General features: G+C 45.7%; 1 protein-coding gene and 1 non-coding gene across 2 annotated transcripts in view; both read left to right on the top strand.

Moving 5' to 3' along the window:
- The window catches only part of MAML1 (mastermind like transcriptional coactivator 1), a 47,966-nt gene extending 25,845 nt beyond the window's left edge, over window positions 1-22,121 (top strand). Inside the window, exons 2-5 of the mRNA XM_036847079.1 lie at window positions 11,162-12,574; window positions 14,828-15,067; window positions 16,566-16,662; window positions 18,608-22,121. Of these exons, the coding sequence (XP_036702974.1) occupies window positions 11,162-12,574; window positions 14,828-15,067; window positions 16,566-16,662; window positions 18,608-19,587 (2,730 nt within the window). The 3' untranslated portion in view covers window positions 19,588-22,121. The remainder of the gene's footprint in view (window positions 1-11,161; window positions 12,575-14,827; window positions 15,068-16,565; window positions 16,663-18,607) is intronic.
- On the top strand, window positions 13,912-13,984 carry TRNAW-CCA. The gene has a single exon. It is a non-coding gene; the product is annotated as a tRNA-Trp (tRNA).
- Window positions 22,122-24,944: the final 2,823 nt, after the last annotated feature.

Here is a 24,944-nt window from a genome sequence, read left to right as displayed (position 1 = left end):
ATGGTTGTTTAAGTTGAGTGATGGGCATTTTGGGATTCATTATACTGTTCTCTCTAGTTTTTTGGGTTTTTTTTAATTATTTAATTTTGACTGTGTTGGGTCTTCGTTTCTGTGCGAGGGCTTTCTCTAGTTGTGGCAAGCGGGGGCCACTCTTCATCGCGGTGCGTGGGCCTCTCACTATTGCGGCCTCTCCTGTTGTGGAGCACAGGCTCCAGACGCGCAGGCTCAGTAGTTGTGGCTTACGGGCCCAGTTGCTCCGCGGCATGTGGGATCCTCCCAGACCAGGGCTCGAACCCATGTCCCCTGCATTAGCAGGCAGATTCTCAACCACTGCGCCACCAGGGAAGCCCTGTTCTCTCTAGTTTTGCGTATTTTTTAACATTTTCCATTAAATCACATTTGGGACAGTCATAGTCCATTCCAGCCTTTCCCTTTCAGCACTCCCTGTTGTGCCCTTTACGCTTCATCAACATTAAACAACTCATTTTTTTCTGCTTGCCTCCCTCCATCTACTGCCATTCAGTGCTCATTTGTATATCCTTGCCTTTGCCTCTCAGCCGAAGTGCCTTCCCCCTCTTCTGGATGACTTCTCTGCATCCCCTTCTCCAGAAAGTCTAGCATGCCATCCCCACACTGTGCTGTTCTCTTTCCTCCCATAACACTCGGGCTTGCCTTCATTGATTCTCCATCAGATTCTGGGGGTGGAGCCAGAACTATGTCTTGTCCTTTTTTTTTTTAAGTGAAAATATTTTTATTTTTTAATTTTTTGGCTGCACCTTGCTGCATGTGGAATCTTAGTTCCCCAATCAGGGGTGGAACCTGTGCCCCCTGCAGTGGAAGCACGGAGTCTTAACCACTGGACAGCCAGGGAAGTCCCATGTCTTGTTTATCTTTTTATCCCCAGTGCCTAGTGCTCTGCCTAGCATATAGTGAAAACCTAGTGAATATCTGAATTCACCGTTACTTTCTGCACAGCCTGTATAGGGCATTATCTGTCACATAGTAGGATCTCGGTGATCGAGCACTGCATGAACCCGTGAGGGCATCTCCCTCTACAGGGCATTGCTCGATATTAACAGGACAGCAGTGTGGACCTTTAAAGCTGAGTGGAACTTTAGGTCATTTTACCCAGGACCTTAATTTTATAGGGCATGAAAGCAGATCCTAGAAGAATTGCATCTTAACTAAGATCACACAGCCAGTTAGCAGTAGCCTGCTTTGTTTTCATGTACACCATGCAACCTTCTGAGCCTCACGTGGCTTCCCAAATAGGTTTTTCTATAGCAAAGAGAATGTGCGGACTGCTTGCCAAGCATGAGAACCAATCTGTTTATCAATTTTGATTCTCAGTATACAGTGTGAATTTTAACTTTCTGCTTTATAACCATTGCAGGAAGAGATTACATTGTGTTAAATACATAGTCTTGCTTTCTTAAATAGCTTTTTATAAAAAAGCTTTTTAAAAGTTTTCTTATCAAAAAAGGTGATAGTCTAAACGGGAAAAGAATTTTAAAAAGAATAGATACATGTATATGTATAACGGAATCACTTTGCTGTACACCTGAAACTAACACAACGTTGTTAATCAACTATGCTCCAATGTAAAATAAAAATTTTTTTAAAAGGTGATAGTCATTTGCTAAAATGACATAGAACTGTATACCCACATTCTACCCATATCTTCTTCCTCGTTGATATTTTGCTATAATTATGTAAAATACAACTGTTGAGGGAAACTGGGTGAAGGGTACACAGGACCCTCTGTACTCTTTGCAACTTCCTATGAATCTGTAATTGTTTCAAAATTTAAAAAAAAATTTTTTTTAAGGTGATGATAAAAATGTCTAGGCACGAAACTATAAAGTTTTCTGGAAAATACATTTCTCAGAACTTGCCATTTTCAGTATATCCTTGTAGGCAGATTTAGTGGCAAGGAGTGGTGCTTACAGATCTCCTTAGTACTCAGTGTGCTTCTAATCAGTGATGATACCAAACTATTAAGACATAATGTCTTAAGAGTGGGAATCTTTAGTAGCAAATTATAGAAGGTTCTGTAACATTTTTTTCTTTAAATATTTTACAAAGAATCTTTTGTAGCCTTGGTGTGTGAGATTTTTTTCAGCACAGCCCATTTTTCTGGTAAGGTCTTAACAGGGCTCTTTGTGCTTGGTCTCAGGGAGGTTCTCCTTACAGTTTGAAACTCTGACTCGCTCCCTGCTGCTTGTTTTTTACCAAACTCTTTTAGCTTCACAGGCAGAGGTGGGATTAATTTGGGACCGATCTCAGATTGATCAGGGAAGGGGCAGGGCTGTGGGGATCTGCTGCAGATCCTTCCCAAGACCTCTGAATGCTCAAACTTTAGGAAACCTCATGTAATCTGACTTTCATCTGCTATAAAACAGAAACAGTGATACTCATCTTCAGGGTACCTTTGAAGATTGAGTGAGATTCTGAATCAGTGGGGAATAGTAAGTGCAGGTGCTGAGTGGTCTTCGAGGCACACTAAGGAAGTAATGACTTGTCCTTGCAGCATTTGGCTCAAATTAGTGCCTTATCAAAGTTGCTACTTTGGACCTCACTGATTTTTCCTCAAATCATTGAAACCTTTAATGTTGCATGAAAATAGATCCACTTTACCTTTAGAGGATCTTTTCCAACAACAGTCGGGGTTCCTGAGGGTCCTCACTGTATATACAGGGTACTAGAAGAGCTCATGGGGAAAAGAAAGGTGAGCATGGTATTAGGTTGAAATTACCAATATTTAACTACTATTACCTTAAAGAGTTAAATGATTTTATATGTTTCAACCTATACTCTTTTTTTTTGAAGTATAGTTGATTTACAATGTTGTGTTAATTTCTGCTGTACAGCAGTGATTCAGTTATACATATATATTACGTTTTTTTATAAAATCCTTTTTGGACTTCCCTGGTGGTCCAGTGGTTAAGACTCCACACTTCCAATGCAGGGGGCACAGGTTCGATCCCTGGTCGGAGAAGTTCTGCATGCTGTGCTCTGTGGCAAAAAAAAAAAAAAAAATTCTTTTCCATTATTGTTTATCATAGGATATTGAATGTAGTTCCCTGTGCTATACAGTAGGGCCTTGTTGTTTATCCATTCTCTATATAATAGTTTGCATCTGCTAACCCCAAACTTCCAATCCATCCCTCCCCGACCCCCCACCCACCTTGGCAACCACGAGTCTGTTCTCTGTGTCTGTGAATCTGTTTCTGTTTTGTAGATAGGTTCATTTGTGTCATATTTTAGATTCCACATATAAGTGATATCATATGGTATTTGTCTTTCTCTTTCTGAATTACTTTACTTAGTATGATAATCTCTAGTTGCATCCATGTTGCTGCAAATGGCATTATTTCCTTCTTTTTTACGGCTGAGTAGTATTCCATTGTATAAACGTACCACATCTTCATTATCCATTCATCTGTTGATGGACATTTAGATTGTGAATAGTGCTGCTGTGAACATAGGGGTGCATGTATCTTTTTTTATTTTATTTTGTTTTATTTTTTAGAAATTTATTTTTTATTTATTTTTGGCTGCGTTGGGTCTTCGTTGCTGTGCGCAGGCTTTCTTTAGTTGCAGCAAGTGGGGGCTACTGTTTGTTGCGGTACGTGGGCTTCTCATTGCGGTGGCCTCTCTTGTTGCAGAGCATGGGCTCTAGGGCACATGGGCTTCAGTAGTTGTGGCTTGTGGGCTCTAGAGCGCCGGCTCAGTAGTTGTGGCTCACGGGCTTAGTTGCTCTGCGGCATGTGGCATCTTCCTGGACCAGGGCTCGAACCCATGTCCCCTGCGTTGGCAGGTGGATTCTTAACCACTGCACCACCAGGGAAGTCCCTGTCTTTTTGAATTATAGTATTGTCTGGATATATGCCCAGGAGTGGGATTGCTGGAACATATGACAACTCTGTTTTTAGTTTTTTGAGGAACCTCTATATTGTCAACCTATACTTTTTTTTTTTTTCCTTCTTCTTTTGGCCGCGCCACACAGCATGCGGATCTTAGTTCCCTGACCAGGGATTGAACCTGTGACCCCTGCAGTGGAAGTGCAGAGTCCCAACCACTGGACCGCCAGGGAAGTCCCTGTCAACCTGTACTTTCATCTACATGTCAGTGCATAAGGAACATTGATGAGAGAGCCACCCCTGTCTTGAACAGCCACATCTGTTTGTTAACTCAGAGTGGGAGAACTCTCATTTTGGGGGAGTTTTACCACAAAGCACACTGGAATTTCATTGGTGGGTGGTGGAAGAGGGTGGAAGTAGAGACTAGGTGAGGGACTGTCCTCACTAAGTGAGGACTAGTGGGTGGGTGGGGACAGGATACTGATTTGGTGTCCATAAGGTGTGGCAACTCCAGCTTGACTCACCGTTGATATCCTGGGGCCCCTCTCCCAGAGTAGAAGACGATGGGTGGCACAGGCTAGGGTAGGAGTCAGGACTGACTGGGTGAGCATGCAAGGCCTCCAGTTTACCATCAAGCATGAAATATTCTTCAACAAAACCCCCTTGTGGAGGAAATGAGCACCAGATCACATTATCCCAGAACTGAATCCTCCTGAAACCCTGTGCATCGGGAGACCATTAGGTAGTTACAACAGAAACCTCTGAGCTGAGTACCCAGAAGTACCAGATACACTGAGGGCAAGCACAAGGGCAGCCAGTCTTGTATGCTTTATAGCTCTTACTGTGTTTGTTCTTAAATAATTTATAATCAGTTCAGACCATTTTCCCATCTCTGTTTTAAATTCCTAGAGATCAGCCTCCATGGTTTACTCATCTTTGTCTTCCTCTACAGTGCCCTGCACATATCAGGCACTCCTGCAAATGCTCAAGACTCAGAAATCTGCCAGAGCCACCGTATTCCACACTTTCCAAACCCACCTACATCATTCCAGTTAAATTTTGTGCACAGTTGAGAAAATGACCTGGCGTTTCCTTTGGCTAAAAGCAGTTGGTATTGCAAAATTAAGTTGTTACTTTGGAACTTGTCTGTAGCTGTTTACATGTGGATATTGAAAGAGGACGTGGTAGCTTTTATAACTGTTATGGCAAAGAAGGATTCTGTTTCTAATCTGGGACAATCAGCTGACTCATCAGGTACGTTGACCTCTTAGGTGTCCATCTTCCCCCTTAGGAAAATAGAAAACTGAGCTCCCAGGTTTACAGAGAGCCCAAACCTGACACTGAGGAACAAATGATTTTCCCAAAAAAAGAAATAATAGAAAGAATAACCCCCCCCAAAATTAGCAACTCATTTTTATTTCCTTCTGACCGATTAAATGGGTATGAATTTACCTTCCCAGAAGGAAACTTTTAAAACAAAGGATCTTATAAAGGGTCCATTTTAGGATTATGGTTCCTTTCCCCCTCTCACCCCTAGGTGGCAGCAGGAAGCAGAAAAACCTACATGAAAGTAAAGCACACATGTCCTTGTGTTGTAGGGGCTGTGTTCTTAGTTTTGTTTTGTTTTAATATTTATTTATTTATTTATTTGGCTGTGCCAGGTCTTAGTTGCAGCACACAGGATCTTTGTTGCGGCAAGCGGGATCTTTAGTTGTGACACGTGAACTCTTAGTTGTGGCATGTGGGATCTAGTTCCCTGACCAGGGATCCAACCTGGGCCCCCTGCATTGGGAGCATGGTGTCTTAGCCATTGGACCACCGGGGAAGTCCCAGTATTTTTTTTTTTAATTGAAGTATAGTTGATTTACAATGTTGTGTTAATTACTGCTGTACAGCAAAGTGATTCAGTTATACATATGTATATATACATTCTTTTTTTTATGTTCTTTTCCATTATGGTTTATCATAAGATAGTAAATATAGTTCTCTGCGCTATACAGTAGGACCTTGCTTATCCGTTCTGTATATAAAAACTTACATCTGCTAACCCCGACCTCCCACTCCAACCCCTCCCCGCTGGCAACCACCAGTCTGTTCTCTATGTCCGTGATTCTATTTATTTCATAGATAAGTTCATTTGTGTCGTATTTTAGAGTCCACATATAAGTGATATATCATGGTATTTGTCTTTCTCTTTCTGGCTTACATCACTTAGTATGATAATCTCTAGTTGCATCCATGTTGCTGCTAATGGCATTATTTCCTTCTTTTCTGTGGCTGAGTAGTAGTCCATTGTATATATGTACCACATCTTCTTTATCCATTCATCTGTCGATGGACATTTAGGTTGTTTTCAGGTCTTGGCTGTTGTGAATAGTGCTGCTGTGAACATAGCAGTGCATGTATCTTTCTGAATTATAGTTTTGTCTGGATATATACCCAGGAGTGGGATTGCTGGATCATATGGTAATTCTGTTTTTAGTTTCTTGAGGAACCTCCATACTGTTTTCCACAGTGGCTGCACTAACTGACATCCCCACCAATGGTATGGGAGGGTTCCCTTTTCTCCACACCCTCTCCAACATTTATTTTATTTTATTTTTTAAAGGGTTTTTTTTAATATAAATTTATTTATTTTATTTTTGGCTGCGTTGGGTCTAAGTTGCTGCACACGGGCTTTCTCTAGTTGCAGCGAGTGGGGGCTGCTGTTCATTGCGGTGGCCTCTCTTTGTTTCGGAGCATGGGCTCTAGGCACAGGGACTTAAGTAGTTGTGGCGTGTGGGCTCAGTACTTGTGGCTCGCGGGCTCTGGAGTGCAGGCTCAGTAGTTGTGCACAGGCTTAGTTGCTCCACAGCATGTGGGATCTTCCCGGACCAGAGCTCGAACCCGTGTCCCCTGCATTGGCAGGTGGATTCCCAGCCATTGCACCACCAGGGAAGCCCTCCAGCATTCATTGTTTGTAGATTTTTTGATGATGGCCATTCTGACCGGTGTAAGGTGATAGATACCTCATTGTAGTTTTGATTTGCATTTGTCTGATAATTAGCCATGTTGAGCATCTTTTCATATGCCTATTGGCCATCTGTATGTCTTCTTTGGAGAAATGTCTATTTAGGTCTTCTGCCCATTTTTTCATTGGGTTGTTTGATTTTTTGTTGTCGAGTTGTATGAGCTGTCTGTATATTTTGGAAATTAAGCCCTTGTCAGTGTCATCGTTTGCAAATATTTTCTCGCATTCCATAGGTTGTCTTTTCATTTTGTCGATGGTTTCCTTTGCTGTGCAAGAGCTTGTAAGTTTCATTAGGTCCTATTTGGTTTTTTTGTTTGGTTTGGTTTATATTTCTATTACCTTGGGAGACTGACCTAAGAAAACATTGGTACAGTTCATGTCAGAGAATGTTTTGCCTATGATCTCTTCTAGGATTTTTATGGTGTCATGTCTTACATTTAAGTCTTTAAGCCATTTTGAGTTTATTTTTGTGTATGGTGAGAGGTGTGTTCTAACTTCATTGATTTACATGCAGCTGTCCAACTTTCCCAACACCAGTTGCTGAAGAGGCTGTCTTTTTCCCATTGTATATTCTTACCTCCTTTGTTGAAGATTAATTGATTGTAGGTGTGTAGGTTTATTTCTGGACCCTCTGTTCCATTGATCCATATGTCTGTTTTTGTGCCAATACCACACTGTTTTGATTACTATAGCTAGCTTTGTAGTATTGTCTGAAGTCTGGAAGGGTTATGCCTCCAGCTTTGTTCTTTTTCCTCAGGGTTGCTTTCACAATTCTGGGTCTTTTATGGTTCCATATGAATTTTAAGATTATTTGTTCTAGGCACTTCGCTGGTGGTCCAGTGGTAAAGCATCTGCCTTACAATGCAGGGGACACGGGTTTGATCCCTGGTCAGGGAACTGAGATGCCACATGCTGCGGGGCAACTAAGCCCATGTGCCACAACTACTGAGCTCACACGCCTCAACTAGAGAGCCTGCATGCTGCAAACTACAGAGCCCACACGCCCTGGAACCCACGTGCCACAGCTAGAGAAGAGAAAACCCACATGCCACAACTAGATAGAAGCTCACTTGCTGCAATGAAGAGTCCATGTGCTGCCATGAAGATCCCACGTGCCGCAACCAAGACCCAACACAAGCCAAAAATAAATTAAATAAATAAATAAATAAATAAATCTTTTAAAACGTGTTTTAAAAAAAGATTATTCTAGTTCTGTGGAAAATGTCATGGGTAATTTGATAGGGATTGCATTAAATCTGTCGATTGCTTTGGGTAGTATGGCCATTTTAACGTATTAATAAGTATTCCAATCCAAGAGCATGGGATATCTTTCCATTTCTTTGAATCATCTTCAGTTTCCTTTATTAATGTTTGATAGTTCTCAGTGTCTAAGTCTTTCACCTCCTTGGTCAGGTTTATTCCTAAGTATTTTATTTTGGGGGGTGCGATTTTAAAAGGTATTCTTTTTTTTTTTTTACATTCCTTTTCTGATATTTCATTGTTGGTGTATAGAAATGCAACTGATTTCTGTATGTTAATCTTGTATCCTGCTACCTTGCTGAATTCGTTTATCAGTTCTAGTAGTTTTTGTGTGGAGTATTTAGGGTTTTCTGTGTATGGTATCATATCATCTGCATATAATGACAATTTTACCTTTTCTCTTGCAATTTGAATACTTTTATTTCTTTTCTTGTCTGATTTCTGTGGCTAGGACTTCCAGTACTATGTTGAATAGAAGAGGTGAGAGTGAGCATCCTTGTCTTGTTCCAGAATTTAGCAGGAAGGCTTTCAGCTTTTCACCACAGAATATTATATTGGCTGTGGGTTTGTCATAAATTTATTATCTTGAGATATGTTCCCTCTATACGTAGGGGCTGTGTTCTTGAGTCCTAGGATCATGTTTTGCTTATACCTCTGCCCTACAGTTCCATTTATTGAGCATTCCTAACCTTTTCTGAGCTAACTTAAGTACCCAGATATGCATTTAAAGAAATACTTAGCCAGGATTTATAGAACACTGTGCAGTCAGCTTTAACAGTTAAGAAATAGGGGCTTCCCTGGTGGCGCAGTGGTTAAGAATCTGCCTGCCAATGCAGGGGACACGGGTTCAAGCCCTGGTCTGGGAAGATCCCACATGCTGCGGAGCGACTAAGCCCGTGAGCCACAACTACTGGAGCCTGTGCTCCGCAACGGGAGAGGCCGCGACGGTGAGAGGCCCACGCACCGCGATGAAGAGTGGCCCCCGCTCGCTGCAACTGGAGAAAGCCCTCGCACAGAAACGAAGACCCAACACAGCCAAAAATAAAAAATATATATATAAATTTAAAAAAAAAAGAAATAAGAAAATCTTGAAGGAGAGGGAATGGAACATTAAAATTGGAACTCAGGGCTTCCCTGGTGGCGCAGTGGTTGAGAATCTGCCTGCCAATGCAGGGGACACGGGTTCGAGCCCTGGTCTGGGAAGATCCCACATGCCGCGCAGCGACTAGGCCCGTGAGCCACAATTGCTGAGCCTGTGCGTCTGGAGCCTGTGCTCCACAACAAGAGAGGCCATGATAGTGATAGGCCCGCGCACCGCGATGAAGAGTGGCCCCCACTTGCCGCAACTAGAGAAAGCCCTCGCACAGAAACGAAGACCCAACACAGCCATAAATAAATAAATAAATAAATAAAATTAAAAAAAAAAATTGGAACTCAGAGACTGATAAATTGCCCTCCTTGTTTTCTTGCTCATTGCACATTTGTGTCTACAGGTAGTTTGCTGCTGAGAGCTGGTGCCCTTGGCCCCCTCCTTCCCTCCACCCCCCACCCAGGGGGTCAGGTACTTCTGTGCTCAGCCTCCTGGGGTGGATGTGGTGGGTCACTGTGGCCCTTCTCTGCAGCAGAAGAAAGCAGCACAGTGTCCTGTGCTACTCTCTGACTCCTCTGAAATCTGCTTGAAGATAATAATGAAAGCTGTTAATTGGAATGTTGTAAATAGCACAGTATAAATGCTTAGGGCCAGTGGTTGGGGAGGAGGTTGGAATTGAGAGTGGGGGATAAAGGACAAAAATGTAACAGAAGTAAACATAGGAAAGGAGCAGACATGTATAGAGGCTGAGTGCAGGTGCCTCTTTAGTGGAAGAGTTGTGTCCTGGTAGCTGAAAACGAGGCTGGGAAATAATGGAAAGATACCACCTCTTCTCTTCCCTGTCATATTCTCTCCATGAAACTCCTGCCCTTGAACTCTCAGGGTGCTTATTGCTCTATGGCTTGCATATGGTGTTTGTCTTATTCTGTAGCCGTGTCCATGTATGTCCCATGTCCTAGAAGACTGGAAGCCCATGAAGAGCAGGGACCACCTCATTTGTCTTGATATCCCCACAGCACTTGTCCCTGACACACGGTAGACTCTTAATAAGGTTAGTTGAACAAATCCAATTGAGGAGAACATGGGGAAGTAAGTAACTGCCAGACAGACCTGACTGTGTTCAAATTAATGGTCTTGTTAAGAAGTGGTAGGGTTTGGGAGCGCTGGTGACTGGGTGCAGGGGATTAGAAGATGCTCACAGTTGGTGGGGAGCAGAGTGGGGCAAAAGCCAAAAGGCAGAGGCCTGTAAGGCATATGAGGAAGCAGCCTAGCCTGGAGAGAAGGGGTGGAGCTGGGCAAGGGCACCTAGAAAGATGAGGAAGGGCATGAAAATGCCTGTGCCCCAAGATGGAGGCCTGGAGCTTGTGATCAGCCCCCAACAAGGCCTGAAAAAGAGCCTGTACTAGCCTAGTCGCCTTTAGCTAAAAGCAACAGAAATCCAGGTTAAACCAGCTTAAACACAAGGAGGAATTTATTGGTTCCCATAAGTGAAAAGTCCAGGGGGATGGCTGGTCTCGTGTGTAACCTAGATCCGGGATGCAGATGATGTCCTCAAGAATATATACGTATCCTTTGGCTCTTTCTCATTAGCTCCATTCTCGGTCACACCCTCAGATTAGATGACTGGGGGCTGCATCAGGCTTGTGTCCTACAAAAAGAGCTGCAAGAGTCCAGGGACTGACGCACTGACTGCAGGCGGATTACTTTCCCACAGCTGAGCTAGTCTTCACTCAGGCAAGGCCACAGGAGAGGAAGAGGCAGAGAGAACCCTGGAGGGGGAACGGGGGGGTGTTCCCAGAAGTGAGGGTTGTAAACTGGGCAAGCTAAATCGGCAGGAGAGCACTGCAGGGATACAGGCCCCTGGTTGAAGTCACCATTAGAAGCAGACGGGCCTCATACGTGGTGTATATATAAGTCACTCTTTTTCTTGTTTTTCAGCATCTCCATGATACAGTGAAGAGGAATCTCGATAGTGCCACATCCCCTCAGAATGGTGATCAACAGAATGGCTATGGAGACTTCTTTCCTGGGCATAAGAAGACCCGCCGGGAGGCCCCTCTGGGAGTTGCCGTCTCTTCCAATGGCCTGCCTCCAGCCTCCCCCCTTGGTCAGCCTGACAAGCCTGGCACAGAGGCCCTACAGGCCAGCGGGAAGCACTCACTGGGGCTGGACTCCATCAACAAGAAGTGTCTGGCAGACTCGAGCCTCCACTTGAATGGAGGCAGCAACCCCAGTGAGTCATTTCCCCTGAGCCTGAATAAAGAACTGAAGCAGGAGCCCGTGGATGACCTGCCTTGCATGATCGCAGGGGCCGGAGGCTCCATATCTCAAAGCAACCTCATGCCTGACCTCAACCTTAATGAGCAGGAGTGGAAGGAGCTCATCGAGGAGCTGAACAGGTCAGTGCCTGATGAAGACATGAAGGATCTATTTAATGAGGACTTTGAAGAGAAGAAGGATCCAGAGTCTTCTGGTTCTGCCACACAGACGCCCTTGGCACAGGACATTAACATTAAAACAGAATTCTCTCCAGCAGCCTTTGAACAAGAACAGTTAGGCTCTCCTCAAGTGAGGGCTGGGTCTGCAGGACAGACCTTTATGGGGCCTTCATCTGGCCCTGTGAGCACAGGTTCACCCAGCCTAGGGGGCTCTCAGCCCCTGTTCCACACCTCTGGTCAGCCTGGGGTGGACAATCCCAGTCCCAACCTGATGTCGGCATCAGCCCAGGCCCAGAATGCACAAAGAGCCCTCTCCAGTGTGGTGTTGCCTAGCCAGGGCCCAGGCGGGAGCTCAGAGCTGTCCTCTGCCCACCAACTCCAGCAGATCGCTGCCAAGCAGAAGCGTGAGCAGATGCTCCAGAACCCACAGCAGGCTGCCCCAGCACCAGCTCCAGGCCAGATATCCACGTGGCAGCAGACAGGCCCCTCCCACAGTCCCTTAAATGTCCCTTATTCCATGGAAAAAGCTGCCAGCCCTCCCGGTTACAAGCAAGACTTCACTAGCTCCAAACTGCTCATGATGCCCAGTGTGAACAAGAGCTCCCCTCGGCCCGGAGGCCCCTACCTCCAGCCCAGCCATGTGAACCTGCTGAGTCACCAGCCACCAAGTAACTTGAATCAGAATCCCGTGGCTAACCAAGGATCAGTGCTGGACTACGGCAACACCAAACCCCTTTCTCACTACAAAGCAGACTGTGGGCAAGGCGGCCCTGGGGCTGGCCAGAGCAAGCCGACCCTGATGGCTTATCTTCCCCAGCAGCTGTCTCATCTGAACAACGAGCAGAACTCCTTATTTCTAATGAAACCAAAGCCAGGAAATTTGCCCTTCCGATCACTGGTCCCACCTAGCCAGGTGAGCGCAGGGCTTTACTCTGTTACTCTGCATCCACATCCATCCTAGTGTGGTTACCAGATCCCAGGTAGTTGCGGAACAAAGGGAGGGAGGGAGCTGGTACTTTCGTCCTTTGACTCCCTTGGGAGTGAAAATTGACCAAGCAAATGAGGATTGATTCTTAATAAACAAAAATAGGGTAAAATTCCCTAGTGTAACTTGGTTTTAACTGTATACCCGTTTGAGGAATCCCCTGCACTTGGTCTGGTGTCTCTTTCATGCCATACAACTTAAGTCATTTGTGGCAAGATCACATTTAATGTCCTTAGAGGCTCTGCTTTTTTTTTTTATACCACTTTTCAGACATGTGTGTTCAAAATACCATAAGTTTTAGTAAGCTTATAACATTTAGGTGAGTGCTGCTTCCTAACAGGTTATTTAGTCAAGACATTCAAGCCTGGCAGAATCACATGGCTTTGTAGGGTGGAGAATGGTCAAGTACCATTCTATGATGATCATTATTTGCACTTCTACTCACATTCGAATATGTTCTAAAATGTCTTCCCACTGGAAGCCTTCTTATGGCTAGGGCTTGTATAGTAAACAAACACAGAGTGTTCCCGGACTTCCTCAAAGTTAGCACTTGCTTTTCTTACTCCACAGTGTGTCCTGGATTGTCTTCTATATCTATAGAAGACATATATATATAGATCCATTGATACTTTTTAACACTTGTGTGACAATAGTTGTGTCACATGCAGTTGGGTGTATTGCATTGCCTCCTTTCTTTCACTGCTGTAAGCCTGCAGTCTATTTGTAGCACACTCTAAAATTTTAAAAATTAAAAATTAAAAAACTCAATGCTAGTAATACTATGAGGAAATTGACATGTTCAGATAGTAGTGAGGGTGTGTAAATGGGCACAATGCTTTTGGAAAGTAATTTGACATTTCGGATCTTTCATAAGCCATAAAAATGTTCGTAAGCATTGACACATTATATACCCCTGCAAGAAATAATCCAAAAAAAAGAAGAAAGTTACATACAAGATATTCATTGCATGATTATTTCTAATAGCCAAAAACTGGAGGCAGTCTAAGCATCTGTCAGCAGAAGAATGCATGTGTAAACGTTTATAATTCTAATTATTTCGGCCATTAAACTGCTACACAGCCACTGAGAGCATCCTAAAGAAAGAGCTGCACAGTGATGTCTGCCATTTCAGTAGTACTTTGCACCTCACAAGACACTCTTGTAGTCCATAAGCTTCTGGTGATTGGGGTGAGGAGATTACTTCAGAATCTGTCTGCTCAAAGATTAGAATCTTGTAAAAAGATTAAATATACAAATGAGGGACTTCCCTGGTAGTCCAGTGGTTAAGACTCCACGCTCCCAATGCAGGGGGCCCAGGTTCGATCCCTGGTCAGGGAACTAGATCCCACATGCCGCAACTAAGACCCGGTGCAGCCAAATATATACATAGATACATACATACATACATACATACAAATAAATAAGGACTGGGGAGAAGCTCAAAAAGTTGAATTTGTTTAAATGATAATTGCTTTTTGCCTTTTTCCTGTATGAGTTAAAATTTCTCCTTTTCTTTTAAAGGTAAGTAATGATGTTGGGGTAATATTGTGGTAACCTTTGACATGACTCTCACTTTAAGTCCAGGTATTAATAGAGAATATCCATTAAAGTTCTCATTGGTACTCAGTATTTTTTGAGCATGAGTATCTGACAAAAGTCAAGCAGTCTCTTCCCAGGAAAATGCTGTACACAGGTGGACAAACCATATAATTTCAGGAGGTTCAGGGACAGCCCTGCCACCAGGGGCCCAAGGTTTGCACACTCAGAATGTAGCATCTCCATTGACCAGAGCCCCTCAGAAGTTCCTCCTCTGGGGACCTGTCCACACCCATGCATTCCAGTAAGGGAGCATTTATAAGCTACAGTAGCCACTGGAACTGTATACAAATATACGAGCTTAAATGTAAAATCACACCTTTGCCACTGGTGAATCATAGGAAACAAACCTAACATGCAGTTAGTGACTGTTCATTGCCATGCCTGGATACTCAGGTGTTAGTGCTATTGGTCTGCAGCCCCACCCTAGAGGGTGGTTTCACTGGAGTCACCTGCAGGGAAGAAGAGGCTTCAAGAGAGAGCCTTGAGCCAGGCTTTCACTGGATGCAGCTCATCTTCTCTGATCAGGGCTTACAGTCTTCAGTGTGTCGCACCTGACTTAAGACCCCCTTTCTGTGTTGACAGGACCAGAACCCTCCCAGCGTCCCTGTACCAACCCAGGCTGCCAGTGTGGGGACTCAGCCACCCGCCGTGTCCGTGGCCAGCACTCACAGTAGCACCTCCTTTCTCAGTAACCAGCAGCAGGCAGCTGTAATGAAGCAGCATCAGTTGCTTTTGGACCAACAGAAACAGAGGGAGCAGCAACAAAAGCATTTGCAACAACAGCAGTTTTTGCAAAGGCAACAGCACCTTCTGGCAGAACAGGTAAAGAGAAAGGTGGAAGAAAACCCCACCATCCCTTCCCATGTTTGGCTGCCTCCCAAGTCACTGCAGTGGCTACAAGCTCCAGTGTGTATGTATGTGGATTTGTGATTGTATGCCCGGTATTAGAGTACTCCTGGAAACAGGAGTGTGGTGTTTCTCAGACAGTGGTAGCCTGTGTCAGAGCAGCTTTATGTCACTCAGTGGGGATCAATGAAGGCCGAATCTGTGGCTAAAACTGTATGTGTTAGGAACATTTTTCCATGTCCCTTGTCAGCAGCTACCAAAGCACTGAGCTCACTGGTCCACCAGTTTGCTATGGGATCCACCTTTTTTGTAAAGGTAGAGATTGCTATAAGGGAGAACATAAAGCAGGGAAATGAAGACATCCCTGAGGTCCTGGGGTTCAAGAATCAGGACTGACAAGCCCCCTCCCAGTCCTGCAGTTCACCCACTTGGTCACCAAATGTAGTGTTCAGGTACCAAGGTTACAGGAGTTCTCAGCATTTTAAATTACATCCTTAAGACATAAGAGAACTAGCTACCCAGAGGATAAAGTTGATTGAGGATGACTTTAAAACCCACATTACTGCCTCATTTCTGCCATTTTTTAAATAACAGCTTTATTGGGATGTAATTCACATGACATACAATCCACCCATTTAAAGTGTATAATTCAAATAGTTTTTAGTTTATTCACAGAGTTATACAAGCCATCACCACAGCCACTTTTAGAACATTACCTAAAAGAAACCTTGTACCCATTAAAAGTTGTTCCCCCATCTTCCCAAGCTTAGGGAACCACTAATCTACTTTTTATCTCTGTAGATTTACCTATTCTGGACATTTCATATAAATGCATTCAAGATTCAACCATATTGTAGCATGTATCTGTACTTCACTCCTTTCTGTGGCTGAATAATATTCCATTATATAAATATGCTGCATTTTATTTATCTGTTCATCAGTTTATAGACGTTTGGGTTATTTCCCCTTTTTGTGGACATAGGTTTTCAGTCCTCTTGAGTATACACCCAGGGATGGAATTGTTGGGTCATATGGTAACTCTTTAGTTTAACCTTTTGAGAAACTGCCAGACTGTTTTCCAAAGCAGCTGCACCATTTTGCATTCCCACAGCAGTGTGTGAGGGGGCCAGTTTCTCCACATCCTTGACACGCTTACCTGTCTTTTTGATTCTAGCCATCCTAGTAGGTGTGAAGCGGTATCTGTCTCATTGTGGCTTTGATTTGCATTTCCCTGGTCTGCCATTCTTTTTTCTTTTAACTGATATATCACCTTTTTTTTTTTTTTTTTTAAATCATTGCCCCATCCTTCTGTCTCATACTGCAATTTATTAAGAGTTCCCCAAATGAGATTACGAGCATTATCTCCATAGGAGTCCCTCTGAGTAACAAATTTGGACAGTTTACTTTTCTCTAATCGCTTTGTTTTTGTTTTATGTGGGTCTTCTTGTTTTCTGTTGTTATTGGCATTTTCTAGGAGAAGCAACAATTTCAGCGCCATCTGACCCGCCCGCCACCCCAGTACCAAGACCCAACACAGAGCACCTTCCCACAACAGGTTGGACAGTTCACAGGTGAGGAGTGTCTGAGGCAGTGGAGTGGGGCAGGGGAAGGCAGGCACTGGACAGAGCAGGTAGGCTGTTCCACTCATGCTGAGTTCCTGCTGTCTGCCCAGCTTTATGCTATAGATGCTAAATGGATGTATATGCTCCTGTAACTCCATTCTGCATAAGGAGCCTAGCGTTCTGGTTACCCTACAGGTCAGGAGAAGAAAGTCATAGAGGCAGACTACTTTGGCTAAGTGCTTTGGCTGGGTCCCTGGCTGTATAATCTTTTGAGGCAAAATCATCTGTAGTTGGAAGATATCTTATCAATAGGAAGTGGCTTCTGTAATTCTTAAGAAAGTTCTTTGCTTCTACCATTATGTGTCTGTTCAAAAAATGACCCTCTCCTATTTTCCAGATAAGGAGAGACTTAATGCACTTGTATGGCCTTTTGCTTCTTTTCTTTCTTCCTGTCTGCTCATATTGGTGTCACGGATGGCAGTATCAGCAGCAGACAGTTGACGAGAAAGGGGCAGGAAGCATTCTGAGGTCTCAGCTGTCATGTCTCAGATATGTGAGGGAACCTGACCGCCATTGCTCAGGCTGTTGCTCCAGAAATATAGAGAGATTTCAGTTGACAGATGCAGTAAAATCTAGGCCATACCTGCCTTCCTAGCTCTTGGAATATCTTCGAAACCTGTGCTTCTCTTGGTCAGTGATTCTCGCTGTAAAGTGTCCCAGAGAAGTTGACCACAGCTGTGCATTCCAGAGGAGACTTAAGTGGGGTTTTATGCTTGTGCTAACAGGGACCAGGGGTTGAAGTCTGTGGGCATCTCAGAAGCCTGGGTCTTGGCCAGCTTTCCTGCCTTCATCCCATCTGATATTGTTGTGGGCTATCAGTGGGAGAGAAGTGGACTGTTTCAGCATTTCCCTTTTGTCTTCAGCTCAGTTTTTAGTTAGGTGCTGGTGGAGAGAGGAAGAGGAGAAACAAAGTGTACTCAGTTATGGCCAACCCCTGAACAATCGCTCCCCTACCCACAAAAAAACATCTCAGTCAGGGCTGTCACCATGCATCCACTGCTTAAGACAGAGTCCCAAATAGCAAGTTCCCTGAGGACAGGACCCCTCTGTCCCATTCCGTGCTGTCTCCCCAGCACAGAACCCACCACAGAGCAGGTGCTCAGTAAATATCTTCTGATCTCAGTCCAGACTCCTTCCCGCCTTCACCACCCTGCAGTGCCACACTGTGTGGGCTCATCTAAGTGATCCTGACAGTCCCTGCCGAGCTAGGTCTAAACCAGAGTCACAGTCCAGCTCCCCTTTGGCTTTGCAACCCTGTCCCCTCCTGTGATGGCTGCAGCTCTTCTGAATCTGGCCGGGACCATCTCTTCCTTTTATCTCTAGACACTCTCCCCACATTCTAGCCATAGAGTTTGCCCCTTCCTCTGTGCCTGTCTTATAAATTATTTATTTATTTATTTTTGCTGTGTTGGGTCTTCGTCTCTGTGCGAGGGCCTCCTCTAGCTGCGGCGAGCTGGGGCCACTCCTCATTGCGGTGCACGGGCCTCCCACCACCGCGGCCTCTCTTGTTGCGGAGCACAGGCTCCAGACGCGCAGGCTCAGCAATTGTGGCTCACGGACCCAGCTGCTCCGCGGCACGTGGGATCCTCCCAGACCAGGACTCGAACCCGTGTCCCCTGCATTGGCAGGCGGACTCCCAACCACTGCACCACCAGGGAAGCCCCTGTGCCTGTCTTAATCTCCTTTTTGCTGCAGACCGGCCTCCATTCCACCCTGTGGGAAACCTTTGCCCCCAGGGCTCTCTTTGAGGTTCCACTGATCATGAGGTATCTGGTGTTCTGATTTTGCCTTTCAGGCCTGTGGGATAGCAGCTGCAGCTTGGGTCTTGGAGGTATCTCCATAGTGGTGGTGAAGAAATGCTAGCTTAGTTGACAGAATTTTCTCTGTCTTCTAGGGTCCTCTTCTGCCATGCCTGGCATGAACAACTTGGGTCCATCTAACTCCAGCTGTCCTCGAGTGTTCCCTCAGGCAGGGAATCTGATGCCAATGGGCCCTGGACACACTTCGGTTTCCTCTCTCCCTTCAAGCTCAGGCCAGCAGGACCGGGGTGTGGCTCAGTTCACTGGCTCGCAAAGCATGCCACAGGGCAGCCTCTATGGCATGGCTTCTGGTATGACCCAGAGAGTTGCCCAGCCCCCGCCACAGGCCACCAATGGACATGCCCACATTCCACGGCAGACCGGTGTGGGCCCGAACACCTCGGTTTCAGCTGCCTATGGGCAGAACTCTCTGGGGAACTCGGGTCTCTCCCAACAGCACAATAAGGGGACCCTGAACTCTGGTTTAACTAAGCCACAGGTCCCAAGGGTATCGGCAACCATGGGAGGCCAGAATTCCACATGGCAACATCAGGGAATGCCGAACCTGAGTGGCCAAACCCCAGGGAACAACTCCGTAAGCCCCTTCACTGCAGCTTCCAGTTTCCACATGCAGCAGGCCCACCTGAAGATGTCCAGCCCGCAGTTCTCCCAGGCGATGCCCAGCAGGCCCATGGCCCCCATGAGCTCAGCAGCTGCAGCGGGGTCCATGCTGCCCCCTGTGAGCACACAACAGAGGACCAGTGCCCCTGCCCCAGCACCTCCCCAGGGAGCCCCACAGCAGGCCTTGCCGGGCCTGAGCCCAGCTGGGCCTGAGCTGGGGGCCTTCAGCCAGAGCCCCGCCCCAACAGTGAGTGGCCGGGCAGGGCTACACTGTGCCCAAGCCTACCCTGTGCGGACCGCAGGCCAAGAACTGCCCTTTGCCTACAGTGGGCAGCCGGGTAGCAGCGGGCTGGCCAGTATGGCCGGAGATGCCGACCTGATCGACTCCCTGCTGAAGAACAGGACTTCGGAGGAGTGGATGAATGATTTGGACGACCTTCTAGGACCTCAGTAACAGGAGGATTTGTGGTGTTTTCAGTGTTCATACAGCCTATATTTTTGTTCTCAAATTCAAGAAAGAGCAACTACTTTGGACCAAAAGCCCACAGCCCAGGGAGCTGGGCAGGTAGAGCTAGAGCCATGGGGCTGAGGCCTGGTCCTCCCAGGCTCTTTGGGACCCAGGGCTCCCAGCCAGCAGTTGTGGTATGTTGGGCTGGCCCCACCCCATCTGCTGGCATCGTTATCTGGTGTTGGGACAGCAGGACAGGGTTCTGCAGGTGGTTTTCTATCCAAATGACCAAAAAACCAACAGTGAAACCCCACGATGTCAGGCTTATAAAAATCTGTGCTATCATGTTGACTTAATCCAAGATTTCTCCACTTGCCCCAGTTTGGGGACAAATTTTTGTTGAAACTTTATAGCAGAACTATTTGCAATTTGTAGCATAGAAAAGATTTTAAATTTTTTTTAAGGTTTTAAAACAGATTAGGGTAGGTGGTGGTTTAAATTGATAAGTGGCATTGGGAACTTAGGGTTTCCTTTTGATTAAGAGCCTTTTTTATTCCTGCTCTTTGTCAGCTTTCAGGGCAAAGGGAGGCTCACTGGAAAATCATTTCCGTAAGTGCAGGCTGTGACTGCATGTGCCAAAAAGGAACAGGATGCCATGAGACAGCAGAGTTAGTGACACAGATCTGGTCTTTCCAGCAGCTCCTCCTTCTCCCAGAATGCTGGTCTTCCAGGCTGGACGTGGGCTGAGGAATCCCTTCCTCCCATGTGTTGGTAGCAAGACCCCAGGCAGCCCCCAGGCCAAATGCCGAAATGAAATAATGGGGATTCCTGTGTCCTCTTTTGTTTCTCCTTTTGCAGTTTCTCCGAAAACTCATATTTAATATGTTAGGAAGGTGATCATTGTTGAGTTAATGCACAGATGTCTTTCCTGCACCCTGTTTTCATTTCCCGTAACCTTTCTTTCTGCCTCCCCTTCTTTCTCTCTCCAGCCCAAATGGAAAAACTCCTTAAGCCACTGATTTACTAGATTGGAGAGGAAAAGGAAGAGTCATTAGAATTCCCTAGGGAAGCCTAGCATAGTAAGGAGCTGGGTATCCCTTCCCCAGAAAGCAAAGGTTTGTGGGAAGGAGAAAAATAGGTGTGCCCTGTTTGGCAGGGAGGACGCAGGCTGGGCCAGAGGAAGGAATTCCACTTTGTTTTACTACTTCTGCCACTCCCTTGTCAGATGACTTGCACTTTTTAAAGAGAATTGCTTTGTAACACTAATACATCCTTTCTAACGATTCAAGTGGATTTCTCTTTTAAGGTCTATGACTTTTTAGGTCTTGACTAAGCTAAGAGTCCACAACAACCTGTGGGCTGTTTGTGGGAAATGAAGACAGCACTTCGATGTAACGAAAGCAACATGGTAAGCACAAGGTGAGACCCTTTTAAATGGGGTGTCAGAGAGAAAATAGTACACTGAAAAGAGTGGCGTATATGCAGAGTGGTCTCTGGCAAAACCGTAACCCCATTTTTATTTCCCTGGAGCCTCAAAATGGGTAATTCAAGGAGTATCATATGTAAAGAATTGAGCCAAGGAAAATATTCACACAACCAGCTTGAGTGGCTTTGAGGGGACAAAGGGTTGTACACACATTGGTAATTATTTTGCACCAGCAGTGCCTTTCATGGGGGTACTTGGACCCTCAGATCTTCTTCTCTAATAGCCATTTGCCACCACGGGTGGTGTTTGGGCCATTTCCCCTTTAAACACCCTCCCTGCCTTCCCCAGTTACTGACTATAACTCTCAAAGAAGGGAATGAATCATAAAGCCAGTGAAGACTCCACCCTCTGAGTGAGTTCCCCGATCTGAAGGGGAAGAGGGTGACTTCAGCGGGTTTTCTACCAAAAATAGCAGGCCGAAGGCTGGTGGTGGGTCCTTATTCCTCTCCTGGTCTCCCTCTGGCTGCTGCTCACCTCTATCCCCGGGCGCTCGCGCCTCTGCCTCCCCCTTGTGGGGAGGGCTGCCCCTGCCTTAGTCCTGGGGCCACCTAGACGGACAGCAGGCTTCTCACTTGCTGCAGTGTCAGAGCAATAAAATGTGATGCTTGGAGTCCCCCCAGGGAGCTGCCTGTGGCTTTATTTATGAATCTGGTTTTTGGGTAGTCAGGGAAGGAGACAACTCCACTTCAGTGCAAATCCCCATCTTCCAGGAGCCATGACTCAAAAGGGTGCTTGGACTTTTGTTATACACACTTGCTTTGTGTAAATAAATGTTTACAATTTTATATTAAAGATGGAATAAGCGTTAGAGCTTCTGACTGTATATTTTTTACTTTTATAGATTTTAAAACTATGATCCTTTATATATGTGTTTTGGGGGCTATAAGTTTTATGTCAAACAGTTGGTATTGTTAACTTTTTACTGTCATCAAAGTACATAAAAGTCCTATTAATTCCCTTATTCTTCTACTTCCCTTAACTCTGGTATACACCAAAAAGAAATCTTTACTTTCCTGTTTTATCATTATAAAATAATAAAAGTATTTTGCTAGTATGGAAACTGCCCATGTATTTCACTTCACATGGCTGTGCCACAAGGTAGGAGGTGGACCAGTACACAGCTGCTTTGTTTGGTAGTTGATTTCCTTTTGTGATTTAGCTGCTTTCTTAATGCACATTGGTGGTGGGGGTCATTGGTTTGTTTTCTGGTGATAGATAGGAAATTAGCACTGACATAGCCCAGGGCCACCGGTGTCTCCCCTCTCTAGACCTCATCCATGCCCTTATGTCTAACGTGAGGGAAGTTGGACTTCAGGGATACTTTAGATCCTTAGCAGTTCAGATGTTTTACTTAAACCCTTAGGTTTACCATCAATGCAGTTCTCTAGGTCTTGTTTAGTTTTTTTTATTGTAAGAAAGTGTGTGCTCTGGCACGTTCACCCACCCACTCCTGTCAGTGTCACACTGTGAAGGGGCATCAAATGATGACAGAAGCCACACTGGGAGCCTGGAAGGCAAGTCTTCTCAGTGACCTCTCACCTCAGCCATAGGCTGGAAGCGGGTCAGACCTAGAGAAGCTGGAGCTCTTAGAAGGGCAGGAAAGAGCAGCCTTCAGGGAGGAAGCCTGTCATGTGATGGAATTAAAAGGTTTAATTGCTCTAACGAAGCCTAACATAGCCATGTATATAAGGCACAGTAAAAGGAAGAACACAAGACTCATGAAGTCTTGGCTGAGAATGCACAGAATGTGTGTGTTGTTTGGGGTGGGGTGGGGGGCTCGCTCTCATCAGTGGTGAAGGAAGTCCAAAACAGAAGCAAAGGGAGAGGATCCTGCTTGTCAGATTACCTCAGTCCTCCTCAGTGCTGACTGCAGCGTGATGAGGCAGGCTGCTGTTCAACTTGTTTGTGGGAAGAAATTTTGAAAAAGGCAGCAAGCGCCTTAAATATTCGTGCCGTCTGTCCACCCCAGAAATTCCAACTCTGAGAAGCCATCCTTGAAAATAATTCTGAGTGCAGAAAAAGGTTATATAGCACAGTGGTGTTCCTAGTAGCACTATTTATAACTGCAGAAAACTAGGAGAATCTGAAGAGCTGTCAGAGGGGATTGGTTAGGTAAACTGCAGTACTTCCTCTTGATGAGATACAATATAGTTACTTTAAATATTTAGGAAGGTTTTGAACATTGCAACTTGGAATGCTGGTTTTGTTGGGCTTCTGTTGGGAGCCAACAGAAAAACTGGCTAATAAAACCCTGAACGTTCCCTGCCCCCAGTCTGTATTTTAGGTTACCAGCTAATTCCCAGAATCAGAGGAGGTGTTTAACAAGCCAGGCCTCAGGAGCGCCAAGGGTCAGGCAGTTCCAGTCTCTGCTGCCTGGCCATCTTCCCGAGTCTGTCGAGAGTTACAAGCCAGACTTGTGTGGTGACGGAGGCAGGCTTCTTGAGGCACAGCTCCCTCAGCTCATGTTTATAGAGCACCCACTATGTCCAGGCATTGTATTAGGAGCAGGGAAAGTAGCAGCAGTATAGGAGAGCAGGGCCCTGCTCCGTGGACCTTCAGTCTCATGTGAAGGGGCTGTCATAAACAGGTGACAGATGATTTCAAAATGGTGTCAGGAAGAAACTAAAGCAGTGCATAACGTAGAGGCTGCCGTGGGGGAGGGGAGGCCTGAGAGACTTTAGATGTGGTGGGCAGAGTAGGCCCCTCTAAGGAGACACCTAACTGAAGCCGAGTACTGGAAGGGAGCCGGCCAGAGCTCTGGGGAAGAGCAGTTCACAGCCACATGGAACGGGAGAGGAAATTCCCCAGAGGAAGAGGGTGCTGTTAACAGGAGGAGAGGAACGCTGAGAAGGTAAAATCAACAGATGCCCAACACATGTTCAATTAAAAGCACAAAGGACATATGTTGCATATAGTAGGAGAGTGGGCTCTTGCCTCTCTGCCAGGTGACCCCAGCACTGCAGCATCCGCAGTGCAGGCCTGCGCTACTCTGGGGCCTCTGCCAGCCCAGCCCAAGGAGATGCTGAAGGTAAGATGGGGTCCCACGTTCATCGCTGGGGTTGGACTGCTCCTGCCATCATTAGCAGCTTTATCAATTAGTCAACCTTAAGGCCAGTCAGCTGATGAGGGCATGGAAGTGGCAACGTGGAAGTGGTAAAGGTGTTGAAAGATGCAAAATGGTGGTCGCCTGTGAACTTGGTCCAAGGCTAGTCAACTAAAAGTTCCAGGTACTCCGGGACCAGCACAAAGAATGGTAGGTGATGTCTTGGAAACAGGTCAGCTCTTCTGCACATGGGATCAATTTGCCTTACTGGACCTTTCCTTCTTGTTCTTCAAGCTGGTGATGCACTGGCCACTTTTCAGATAGGCTTTGCTTATGTGTCAAAGATAATTTGCCTTCTGAATGGTTGCAGTAAGCTGGGCTGCAGACCCTAGTCAGTACCTGCAGACCATTTCATGGAAGTTGGAAAAAATAGCTTCAGACCCTCACTCAAAGTGGAATCCAGCATGGCAAAGACAGAACACACGGCTCCACCTCGATATCAATGTCCTGGAATGCAAACTTTGAGAAAGGTAACCTGTGCAAGAAAAAGGAAGGTATCTGAGAAAAAGATATCTGCTGCAAAAAACAGATACGGCAACGAATACAACAGCTGCCCGAGGGTGGGGTGAGGGGGTTCAAGATTCCCTCTCCTGTCTAGTGGGGCTGGGTGGGAAGAGTCCTCTGCTGCAAGTGACACGGCGGGTCCTGGCCGGACAGGCACACCGTGCACTCCGGGGCTGTTAGGTGGTCGGTGCCAGGAGTCCAAGCAGAAGTCTCCATTTGTCTTTGTATCTGGAGAGCAGAATTTTCCAAGGTTACAGGAAAAAAAAGCTG

Source organism: Balaenoptera musculus, chromosome 3, assembly GCF_009873245.2.
Source record: "Balaenoptera musculus isolate JJ_BM4_2016_0621 chromosome 3, mBalMus1.pri.v3, whole genome shotgun sequence".
Classification (NCBI taxonomy): Eukaryota; Metazoa; Chordata; class Mammalia; order Artiodactyla; family Balaenopteridae; genus Balaenoptera; species Balaenoptera musculus.
The sequence above is the reverse complement of the archived record's forward strand: the minus strand, read 5'-3'. Positions and strand labels throughout refer to the sequence as shown.